An 11,436-nucleotide genomic window follows, 5' to 3' on the forward strand; every position below is an offset into this window, starting at 1 on the left:
TGCCGACGACACGACGGTGGTAGGCCTGATCACAGACGATGATGAGACCTGTAGGGAGGAGGTCAGAGACCTGGCAATGTGGTGCCAGGACAACAACCTCTCCCTCAATGTGAGCAAGACAAAGGAGCTGATCGTGAACTACAGGAAAAGGAGGGCAGAGCAAACCCCCATTCACATCGACGAGGCTGTAGTGGAGCAGGTCGAGAGCTTCAAGTTCCTTAGTGTCCACATCACTAAGGACCTATCATGGTCCAAACACACCAAGACAGTTGTGAAGATGGCATGACAATGCCTATTCCCCCTCAGGAGGCTGAAAAGATTTGGCATGGGACCTCAGATCCTATAAAAGTTCTACAGCTGCACCATCGAGAGCATCCTGAACGGTTGCATTTTCTTACTTACTTTTTAAAAACTGCATTGTTGGTTAAGGGCTCAAAAGTAAGCATTTCACGGTAAATTCATGTTGTATTCAGCGTATGTGACGAATACAATTTGATTTGATTCTCTTAATCTGCCAGGTTAATTCACCTAACCTGCTTCTTTATTTCTCCTAACCTGCTATGTTAATTATCCTAAGTAATCCACTAGCTTAGTTCTATTAACCTGCTACATTCATTCCCCTAACCTGCTATGTACATGTTCCTAACATGCTACGTTAATTATCCTAACCTGCTATGTAGGCTAAACAAACCATCTGTACCGACAAATTATCATAACATCGGGCTGCCTCCTGAGTTTGAGCCAGGTGCCCCTTTCAAAGCCCCAGCTAAAGGGGCTCAAAACAAAAGTGATATTTTTAAGCACGTGGAGTAATGAGTAGGATTCTGTTTCACATTCAAAGGTGATTGCTTTCAATAAAAGCGTTTTATCTGCCTTACCAATGATAAGTCGTTTGAAAATTCTAACATTGTAAGGAAAGAAGATGTATGCACCATGACGTAGACAACATGAGCGATCGCAGCAGATTACTGTTCGATTTGAGAATGTGCTCCTCCCTCACCACTTTTTCCCGTTCACGACCGGTGCCCCGCGGCTCAGCATAATCGAATTGGCCCATTGGTGTCTCCGCAGTGAATATGGCGGATGCGGAAGGGGAGTCGCTGGAGTCGTGGCTCAGTGAGTTACATGCTTGGAAATTAAATTATACGTACTTCTTTATGCGTCGTTTTAAATTGGCAATTCACAAATTGACAATTCACAACTACATCACAAGTGCCAGCTAGATTGTATATTTTATACAAATGGCAACAATGGTTATGTTCATTTATTCGTGTTTTGAGTCAATGTTTGGGTCATGAGAGGTGGCTTGCAATGAGCTAACGTTAGCCAGCTATCAACATGTTTTGGCAACAACAGTTCATGTTCACAATGCACACTGAATACGACCATTTGTTGACTCTTGTTAGGTAGCTAGCTAACTAAGCTTATTTTTTTTGCTAGTTGTCAAGATTTTTGGAGTTAGTTTGCTAGCTAGATAACTTAGCAACTACTGTAGTTGTTTACAAATCACTCACCAGCAGGCTACACAACTCTGTGACTAGCTAACTGCCAACCTAGCTACCTAATTTACTGCAAGGGCTGCCTGCATTCGACTAGAACTTGCTGTACTTGTGTCAAGACGAATGTGCTGTAACTTTCATGACATGTTTGACTTTCATCACATTCAGATGTCAGCCATCAGCAGTTTTTATAAAGGAGCATCTGAAAACTCAGTCAGAGATAGATATTCATGTGACCCCCCCCCTACAGACAAAGCCACCAACCCATCCAACAGGCAGGAAGACTGGGAGTACATTATAGGATTCTGTGACCAAATCAATAAGGAATTGGAAGGGTATGGATGCTTTTTCTATGCTCTTCAAGTAACGTAATGTTAAGGTATTAATTTAATTGTAATCAATAAGGTTTTCTGAAGATGACGACAATAAAAAGTTACAACAGCATAACCTCAAATCAGGCTCATTTGGAACTGTTGAATCCTTAAATTGTTTGAGATTTGTTCTGATAGTATATGATTTTAATTTCAGCCCACAGATTGCTGTGAGATTGTTAGCCCATAAAATCCAGTCCCCACAAGAATGGGAGGCGATACAGGCTTTGATGGTGCGTAACATCCCACTCTTACATTGAGTATTTGTCATTTATCACTAGGCCTATAATTCTTGGAGCTTTAACATTGACTTCTCACTGTTGCAGGTTTTAGAGGCTTGCATGAAGAACTGCGGGAAAAGGTTCCACAATGAAGTTGGGAAATTTAGGTTTCTAAATGAACTCATCAAAGTGGTGTCACCTAAAGTATGTAGATAATATCAGATGTTTTGTATTTTCTTTAATCCCATAGTTCTGTATGTAATTTGTTGCTTTGTTAAAATGAAATCCATCCAGATGAACCCTGTTCCTGTTCCAGTATCTAGGTGACAGAGTGTCGGAGGTGGTGAAGAAGAGAGTGGTAGATATGCTCTTCAGCTGGACACTCTCTTTACCCAATGAGGCCAAGATCAGTGATGCTTATCAAATGCTGAAGAAACAAGGTAGGATTTCAGCATTTTAAAATGACCATATTTCAGGTTTTCATTGGTTTTTAGCCAATACTGTAAAGTCGCAATGTCACTCCTAACTGTGGCCTGTTTTCAGGTATTGTCACAGTTGACCCTGAGCTTCCTCTGGATAAGGCACTGATGCCGTCGCCCTCCTCCCGGCCCAAGAACCCTGTGTTTGAGAATGAGGAGAAGAGCAAGGTGAGATGCTTCCTTCTTATGATGTTTGATGGAATATCTTTGTATACGGACGCTATAAATTCACTTTGTGAAGAACGTGTTAATCTTTCAAAAAATATGTTTGATTTCTGTCTTTGGGATGTAAATAGCCATAATCTATCTAGCCAATGCTATGTCATTACAATAACAATTACACTATAAAACCCGCCTGACTATCTCACCCTCTCTCATTGGTCCTGGTATGTTTGCATTTCTGAGCTTCAAGTTGATCTATGATCAAAGATGTTTTCTCAAGCCCTGGGATCTGTCACAGGGATTGGCTGCTGTGACTGGACCCTACTGTGGGAAACAGACTAGAGTACTAGAGACTGACTTATTATTCTCTCTCTCTGTAGCGACTGGCCGAGCTTCTGAAGAGCAAAAAGCCTGAGGATCTACAGGAGGCCAACCGCCTCATCAAAAACATGGTCAAAGAGGTTAGCAGTAGTTGTTAGGCAGTAGTTGTGTAAACAGAGCTGCTACACAAACATGATGACGACCATAATGATGACAAGTGATTGAATCCGGCCCTCTGTCAGTCACTGTGTCCCAGTGGGTTTAAGGCAGGCGTGTGCTGTGTTTCAGGATGAGGTGAGGCTGCAGAGAGCGTCGAAGCGCAGCAGCACCCTGGAGGAGGTCAACAACAGTGTTAAACTGCTCAACGAGATGCTCAGCCACTTCAGCAGGGACCAATCAACGGACGGAGACAAGGAGCTTATCAAAGTTGGTCCACATCTTACTTCACTATTGTAGACTCTTCCCTTCATAAAATTGGAGATAAACACTTTTTATAGATTAACTTTGTGGAAAATAAAACAAAATCGCTTCCAGGACAATGAAAGTTTTCTTTAAAATATTTTGTTGTTAAAGCACATTAATACACTTTGGAAGCATATGAAATGTGTTGTCATCACATAATATTATTATTGGTGTTGTTTTTTCATTTCAGGAGCTTTACGGTGACTGTGACAAGCTGAGGGGGACTGTGTTCAAGCTGGCCACAGAGACAGAGGACAATGACAGCAGCTTAGGTAACCAACACTCCCTGAGGCCTGCCATCTTATTGTCCAAAATAGTCAAATCCCTCCTATCATTGGTCATATTGATTGATCCTTTGTGACCTTTGACCTCTCGTGACCCCCAGGTGACATATTGCAGGCCAGTGATGACCTGTCCCGCGTCATCAACTCCTATAAGAGGATTGTGGAGGGACAGACTGCCAATGGAGAGATTGAGCCACTTGGACTGTCAACTACTACACAATGTAAGAACATGACGGTTCCCAGATTTTATTTTCTACCAGGGATTATCCATATTTTCCTTTCTGGGGCCCAGGTCTGGGGATTCTTTACAAAATAATAACCCCCCCTTCATCTGAGATCACATTGGTGTATTATTGTATTTACCATTTTGTACTGTTTCACCCTAATCTTTGTCTCTTTCCATCCCTGGCCAGGTACCAAAGACAGCAACCAGTCTGAGATCCTGATAGACCTGGCTGGTCTGGACCTCCAGAGCCCCTCCCCACCAGAGCATCCTCCTCTAGCCCAGCACCCCGACTTTATCCCAGCCGACCTGCTGTACGGGTCTGCCCCCCTCCAGGATCTTCAGGCCTGCCCTGCCATGGAGGACCCCAGTCCCAGAAAACCCTCTGCTGCACTGTCTCTACTGGACAAGGAGCTCCTCTCTCTAGGTACAGCACATCCTGTATCAACACCTTTGTCTTGGATCTGATAAGAAAGCATTAGTCTTCTGTATGTCTTTGTGATTCATGTTTTTGACATTGAATTCACATAGTAGACTCACCTAATCCCCACATATATTGCCAAAGTCTCTCCCTCTTCAGGGGAAATGTGGGTTTTCTTGATAGAATAGGAGAATAAATTGACTGATATATTGACTGTTTGTTTGTTTCAGGACTTAATGACCCAGTTCCTGCAAAAGATGACTTGAATAATCTGTGGACATTTATGCAGGTAAATGGCATTTTCAAGTGTCCTAACCAGTCAGTACTTTCAGAAGCATTTATCTGGTAGAAATATTTATCCTTCCTGGAAATATTGATCTTAACTATGTCAGCTTGACACACAATGTTTAATGTGATGTTAAACCCTTTCTCTTCCAGGCTCCCAACCCAGTTTTGGACCTGTTTGGCAGTGCCCCAGCTACTGTATTCTCTGCAGCTTCTACGGACCAGTTAGGAGCTTCTACAACAGAGCCTGTTTCTAAGACAGCCGCCCCACAATCCTCAGTGGCGGCCTCCTTCCCCTACCCCAGTGCTGCTGCCCAGGCAGTCTCCGCCTCCCTGAACCACAGTCTACAGGACCTGGCCATGTTGGATTTGGGTAGCCCCAAGAGGTGCTCATCTCTACTACCAATCATACTTTATGTTCCTGTGAAGGCTAGATGCTAGCTAGCATGTACCACACCATGTAACTGTGGAGGCTTGAAAGTGGATAACTGAAGTAATATTTAAATGCCACCAATTGGCTTATTGCTTGATCAATTATTTTGAGTGTATGCAGTAGGGATGGGCGGTACAGAGTGCAGGTTTAATCCATCTGTCATCATCTACCATAGCATGCCTGGTGTGATCAACACTGGCGACCTGTTTGGGATGGGTGAGGCTATGGGTGCCATTGCCTCCCCGAGAATTGGGATCCCCGCCTCCAGATCCAGCCCTCTCCCTCTGGGTATCCTACCGGCTGCTGCTGCAGCCCCTACCTTGTCCCCACCGGCTGCTGATGACAGCCCCCTTCTCCGCTCTCTGTCCCCCATCCTGATTCTCCCGCTGGGGCAGGCCAGCCCAGCCAAGTTCCCTGAGATCTCCCTAAGTAACGTCCACGTCCCCCTAGAAGCCATCAAGCCAAGTGAGTCCCAGGAAGACCTTGGCCTGCCTTCAGGAGTTTCTGGGTATTGTAGTCTGGTCAACACAGATGGCTCAGTACACTGGCTGGAAGTGCAGATACTGAGTGTTTTCTTCCTCTCTCTGTCATTCTGTGATGTGTAAGGCAAGCTGTGTCCTGTGACGGCCTATGATAAAGACGGGGTCCGCGTTCTCCTGCACTTTGCCACCGACTGTCCGCTGGGCCGGCCGGATGTGCTGGTGATGGTGGTGTCCATGCTGAACACGGCACCTCTTCCCGTCAGGAACATGGTCCTACAAGCTGCTGTACCCAAGGTAAGGCTGACTTGGACAGTGGACACTCGCGCTGTTACAACCTATTCAATTACACTGTGGTCTGTACTTACACTGTAGTACAGGGATAATCAACTAGATTCAGCCGTGGGCTAATTATTATCTCGAGCGGATGGTCAGAGCCAGGACATAATTACAAATCATTTGTAGACTGCAAATTGACTGCAAGAAGATATATTTTAAAACCTTGCTTACATTTGTTTATGATCACATATCTCTCTTGTGCGTGGGAATAATGAGGAACAGATTCCCAACATTAAAATCACTTGGAGCTGATTTCCTGGTGTTTTGACAGTATTTTATGTCCAACAACGGAGAAAAAAAAGTTTGCTCAGAACATGGGGGGCCAATTAAAACCAACGCTGCCTGCTGTAGTTGATTAAAAGAACTCATGAGCATCATTCTTTTAGCATACTTGAATCCTCACTCTCCTGACAAGTGAGATATGTTCAGTAAGGTACTGCTTCAGACAGGCAGTGAAGTTTGCTCAATCTATAATATTTGTGAGTTAATATATATGAACCAAAGCCCGTCTTCAAACTGTCACTGATAACCCATTCATTCCTTCCCCCTTGCCAGTCGATGAAGGTGAGACTACAACCGCCCTCGGGAACTGACCTGGCGCCTTTTAACCCCATCTTTCCCCCCGCCGCCATCACTCAAGTCATGCTGCTGGCCAACCCACTAATGGTGAGAGTCCTCCTAGTGTAGTCAATGAGAGTTATTAATCTGATATTTGCATGAATTGAAAATGTGGTTATGGTATAATAAGATATTCCACTTAGCAGATGTGTTATGGTACATGTTTTTTGTCTGTGTGATCCCTGCTAAGGTTCAGGATCCATTATTCCATCCTTTGTTACTTGGTCTTTATGATTCCTTACATCACCTACCCATGTCTCATATCACCTGGAACATTTGTGTGCTTTAGTTTGAAGTCAAAATGATGCTACAATGCTAACCAGCAAGCTAAACTGGCATGCTTACTCTCTCTATGTGTGTGTGTGTGTGTGTGTGTGTGTGTCTCTCTCTCTCTCTCTCAGGAGAAGGTCCGGATGAGATACAAGCTGACGTTCACACTGGGAGAGCAGCAGTGCACAGAGACTGGGGAGGTGGACCAGTTCCCCCCAGCCGAGATATGGGGGGCTCTATAGCCCCCCTAACCCCAAAATGGTGCCAGGGACAATACAGCAACACATGGTGGGGACAGCTTGAGTCAGTTGACGCTACAAAGACAGTATTTGGGGGAGAATCAATGTATTTGCGAATGTTTCATATACTAGTAAGTTATTAAGCACTATTATCATTATGCCATTTGTTACATTGTCCTTCTGTTAGGTGTCATGTTTATTTATATATACTTCAAACCCAATCTTCTCTGAATGGAATTGTTACAGAATTGCTGCACTTTAGAAATGCCATACAGACTTACAATGTTTGGTTTTAGAGCAGTCATATACACTTGGAAATGTAACTTTGAACGGTCAATAAGAGCCAGCCTAGCATGTGATAAGAGTGGAAGTTATCACATGATATATATCGGGCAGTTACACAAGACTGTTACAATGAACTACCAGTAATTGGACAGGGAAAATCTCCCGATTGTCACAGTTAATGGAAAAGAAGCCCTAGACTAGTAGCATACATGTATCTATTTTCCACCTGCCCCCTTTCACTTTATTCCAATACGATACCTCAGTAGAAAATGATGGAGCAGATAACTGACAGTACAGACAGCTAAATGCTGAACACTTGCATAATGTTGTTGAGAAGGTCTTTGAATATATTCCAAATAATTGTTTGTATTTTGAGAGCAGAGTGCTATTTATCTGGTCAGGTGGGAATTTTCTATTTCTACCTATATATTTCTATTAGTGCTATTTTGACATGTTTCAGTTATGGGAGCCAAGATGTGTGACTGAATCTTTAAGTATTTATTTATTTATTTATTTTTAGGTGCTTGTCATGAAAGTATTGGTTTCCAGAGATGGTGTTAGCTAAGCAAGCTCTGTCTTCTGTTTTGAGATCAGTTTACTGCTGAAATTCTTCCCTGCATATTTAACTTTGAATGGCTTGGTAGCAATTTAATATTCGTTTGTAGAAACCTGGGGCTTATCCAGGAGGGTGAAATATCACAGCATTTTCAGATAGACCTGTATTGAGCTTGTTTGAATAGGGAAGCTTGTCAGCTCTATACATTACATTTCTATCTGCGACATCTTAACCCTTGCATCCCCATTCAAACAGCCTATGGTGAAGGTGCTTTGCCTGCAGTGGTACAATAGGACATGAATCGGTAACTCAAAATAGGGCTTATGGGTGTCCCTTGCAATGTACTTGTATGTAACATGAGTGTCTGACTATCTAATGTCTATTCTGTCTGTCTGCGTTCTGAAGCCGTTTTCTGTTATCAGTACCAGTGTTACAATCGAGGAGTTCTCATCCAAACTTTAATATAAATTGTTGCTCTATTTATTGTCCATTTTAGAGATTGGCAAATTAATTCATGTGCATTAAAATGTGTGGTTCTTTAATGGGATTGAGCAGAAGTAAGTACTGTATATGTATTTTCGAAGAACTGTTTCACCGCATGAAGAATTAAAGTCTTAATTTTAAAGAATTGCCACATGCTGTATGTGGTATGTTCATATGCCTGCCCTAACCCACTTGCGCCCATACAGACGTTGATTTCCGGCGAGGAAACGCCTATAAATAATCAAACCTCCTGGAACATGTCATTTTACTTTTGTATTTTTAAGTTTAGTTTCACACCAACAAGCAACACTAGCAACACACACTGTGAATGCTCATAAATGTAACACTGTGCACACACTGTGAGTGCTCAGAAATGTATCGTCATGGAAAAAGAGCAGCACAGACTGCTCTCCAAACTGGCGCAGATGGAAGTCGCGCTCCTGCCCAAGCTTCGTGGAGAAAGCGCAAAGTCGCTGAAGTGTAGCAGCCATGGCAGACGAAAAACCCAAGGTGAGCAATGAAACGTATTTTATTCGCAATATTTACAGTGAAGTTGTATTCTCGTTATGTTGGCCTGTATGATATTCTGAAAAGGTTTGAGGTTTAGAGCAGGTAATTTACTTAACCGGTTGATTTAGTAGGAAATATTGCTGAATCGGTCTGGACCGCTTGCCTAGGCTAACTGCTAGCTTGTAGTTAGCTAGCGAATAATATCAGTAACAATGTGCCTTTTGTGAATTCATGTTTTGTCAGTCAATAAAATCAGTTTAATTTTCTAATTTAAATGTAATTCATATTCATGTGTTTTCTTGTCATGATGCGCGGATGCAACCTAGATGGCTAGCTAGCTAACGTCGAGGGCCCGTGCCCGAATAACAGTATGGCAGCTAGCTACATACAGTTGTTAGCATGCTAACATGATCAATTAGCTTGTTGTAATTGTTATGAATCGGGAGTATTCCGTGCAGACCATTGCACTTAACAATGTCTATCCAAATATCATAATCCGTGATTTGAAACTTAGTTTAGATGTGAGGGATAGTTTAGTTACTAGAGAATGTACCAAATATCCACTCTTCTCTAATCATGGAATCTGTTTTATTTGTTTTTAGGAAGGAGTAAAGACGGAGAACAATGACCACATCAACTTGAAGGTGGCAGGACAAGACGGCTCAGTGGTGCAGTTCAAGATCAAAAGGCACACACCTCTCAGCAAACTCATGAAAGCATATTGCGAAAGACAGGTAAGGCACCAGCAATATTCAAACATGCATGTGTAGGACATGGGGATGTGTGAAACCTACTCCTCAGCCTGAAGTATCCCCACTTGCGATTTTCCATTTGGCGCCGTCTGGTAATACGCTTCAGGAGGGAGGTCTCGTGTGCTAACAAGGCAGAGCTCCCGAGTTCGCGCAAGGTATGAGCCGAATCGGGAGGAAGTGGTACTCGCTACGTGACGTCCTGTATACATGCACTCAGACTGAGGGTGTTATTGCCATGCACAAGTTCCCTTGATTGAAGAATTGCGTATTTGCAGTTCAAATGTTTGTGTCTTGTGATGCCTTTCCACAGGGCCTGACGATTAGGCAAATCCGGTTCCGGTTTGATGGTCAACCCATCAACGAGACAGACACACCAGCTCAAGTAAGTTGGTCGATAAGGTTTGTTATTGTTGGATCAAATCCTTGGTTCCTCTAATATGTTTGAGTTGACTGTTCATTGGCAAATGGATTTATCCTGTGCCGGGGTCTGCCTCCAGGACCACATAGGGCCCCTGGAGGCAGAGGTTCAATCCCTTACTTCCTCTCCTATAATCCTCTCATCTGGCTCTCCATTTAACATTCTGATCTGAACCTGTCAATAAAACTTCAAAATAACCCCCCCCCAAAATATATTTGAAAAACGTGTTTTATCCTGCCCACGAAGAATGTTTACACAGGTAGAAAAAAACATGCATTGCTGATGCTATAACTGATCTTGACTATGACTTTTGTTTTGTCAGTTGGAAATGGAAGATGAAGACACAATCGATGTGTTCCAGCAGCAAACGGGAGGTTTTCTTCACTAGGGGCCTATGTTCCCCACCAACACCCCTACCTCCCCTGCCAGCTCGCCTCTACGTTCCCTAATAATGTATTTTCTGAAACTCTGCTTTTGAATTCCAAGTCGACTTCTAACTCCTATCCCTAGGCACTTAATGCCAATCTGAAAAGATTGGATAGGTTTGACCAATATGTTAATACGACTTGCTGTGTTATAGCCGTACTTCCAATCCTTTCAGGTCTACAGGAGTTGGGTCAATTTGGGATTCAGCATACCTAGTTCTACACGTGTCAATACCATTTATTCTGATATTCACATAACATACGGTTGTATATTATTGAGTTTATTCTGTACATAAACATCTGAGCGAGGGTACCCATTGTCAGATCCTGTTTCATGTGCTGAACTAATCCAGCAATCAAAGCCTACAATTCTGGACAATGTATTTTGGAAGGTGTGTAAGTTCTTTACATCTAATTCACCCGTTTTGACAATTGCTGGTCAGACTTCTGTTTTCAGAGATGGATTCTTTCTTTTTAATAATTGAAGTTGTTTGCGATGCAACTTGTATTGATGTTCTCCAATAAGCCTGCATTTAAATCGACTCATCTGTTATTGTTAAATAAATTGATTCTTTTTTAAATATGTCTCTGTCATATATATATATATATATACAGTGCCTTTGGAAAGTTAAGACCCCTTAACTTTATCCACATTTTGTTAGCCTTATTCTAAAATGTATAAAATTATTCCCCCCCCCCTCAAGCTACACACAATACCCCATAATGATGATGCAAAAATAGTTTGACATTTTTGCAAGTTTATATAAACACTGATTACATTTACATAAGTATTCAGATCCTTTACTTTGTTGAAGCACCTTTAGCAGCAATTACAGCCTCGAGCCTTCTTGGGTATGACGCTACAAGCTTGGCACACCTGCATTTGGGGAGTTTCTCCCAT

General features: G+C 42.6%; 2 protein-coding genes across 2 annotated transcripts; both read left to right on the plus strand.

Annotated features, from left to right (window-relative positions):
* The first annotated feature begins 1,031 nt into the window (after positions 1-1,031).
* Positions 1,032-8,680, plus strand: LOC139370344 (ADP-ribosylation factor-binding protein GGA3-like). Its single transcript, XM_071109770.1, has 17 exons — positions 1,032-1,116; positions 1,750-1,834; positions 2,028-2,103; positions 2,197-2,295; positions 2,408-2,531; positions 2,635-2,738; positions 3,113-3,193; positions 3,342-3,479; positions 3,706-3,787; positions 3,901-4,020; positions 4,213-4,449; positions 4,674-4,732; positions 4,882-5,114; positions 5,337-5,626; positions 5,768-5,937; positions 6,535-6,645; positions 6,999-8,680. The coding sequence occupies exons 1-17, from the start codon at positions 1,077-1,079 to the stop codon at positions 7,107-7,109; spliced, it is 2,160 nt and encodes a 719-aa protein (XP_070965871.1). The 5' UTR covers positions 1,032-1,076; the 3' UTR covers positions 7,110-8,680.
* Positions 8,681-8,703: 23 nt separating this feature from the next.
* Positions 8,704-11,116, plus strand: LOC139370345 (small ubiquitin-related modifier 2-like). The gene is made up of 4 exons (XM_071109771.1): positions 8,704-8,940; positions 9,543-9,674; positions 10,003-10,074; positions 10,433-11,116. The coding sequence occupies exons 1-4, from the start codon at positions 8,920-8,922 to the stop codon at positions 10,496-10,498; spliced, it is 291 nt and encodes a 96-aa protein (XP_070965872.1). The 5' UTR covers positions 8,704-8,919; the 3' UTR covers positions 10,499-11,116.
* The last annotated feature ends 320 nt before the right edge of the window (positions 11,117-11,436 follow it).

The sequence above is a fragment of the Oncorhynchus clarkii genome, chromosome 17 (assembly GCF_045791955.1).
Source record: "Oncorhynchus clarkii lewisi isolate Uvic-CL-2024 chromosome 17, UVic_Ocla_1.0, whole genome shotgun sequence".
Classification (NCBI taxonomy): domain Eukaryota; kingdom Metazoa; phylum Chordata; class Actinopteri; order Salmoniformes; family Salmonidae; genus Oncorhynchus; species Oncorhynchus clarkii.

Coding starts and splice junctions, on each gene's coding strand:
- LOC139370344 (XM_071109770.1), top strand. CDS start 1,077: ATGGCGGATGCGGAAGGGGAGTCGCTGGAGTCGTGGCTCA. Junction 2,104..2,196: donor AGGCGATACAGGCTTTGATG/GTGCGTAACATC, acceptor TCACTGTTGCAG/GTTTTAGAGGCTTGCATGAA. Junction 2,532..2,634: donor TCAAATGCTGAAGAAACAAG/GTAGGATTTCAG, acceptor GCCTGTTTTCAG/GTATTGTCACAGTTGACCCT.
- LOC139370345 (XM_071109771.1), top strand. CDS start 8,920: ATGGCAGACGAAAAACCCAAG. Junction 8,941..9,542: donor TGGCAGACGAAAAACCCAAG/GTGAGCAATGAA, acceptor ATTTGTTTTTAG/GAAGGAGTAAAGACGGAGAA. Junction 10,075..10,432: donor AGACAGACACACCAGCTCAA/GTAAGTTGGTCG, acceptor TTGTTTTGTCAG/TTGGAAATGGAAGATGAAGA.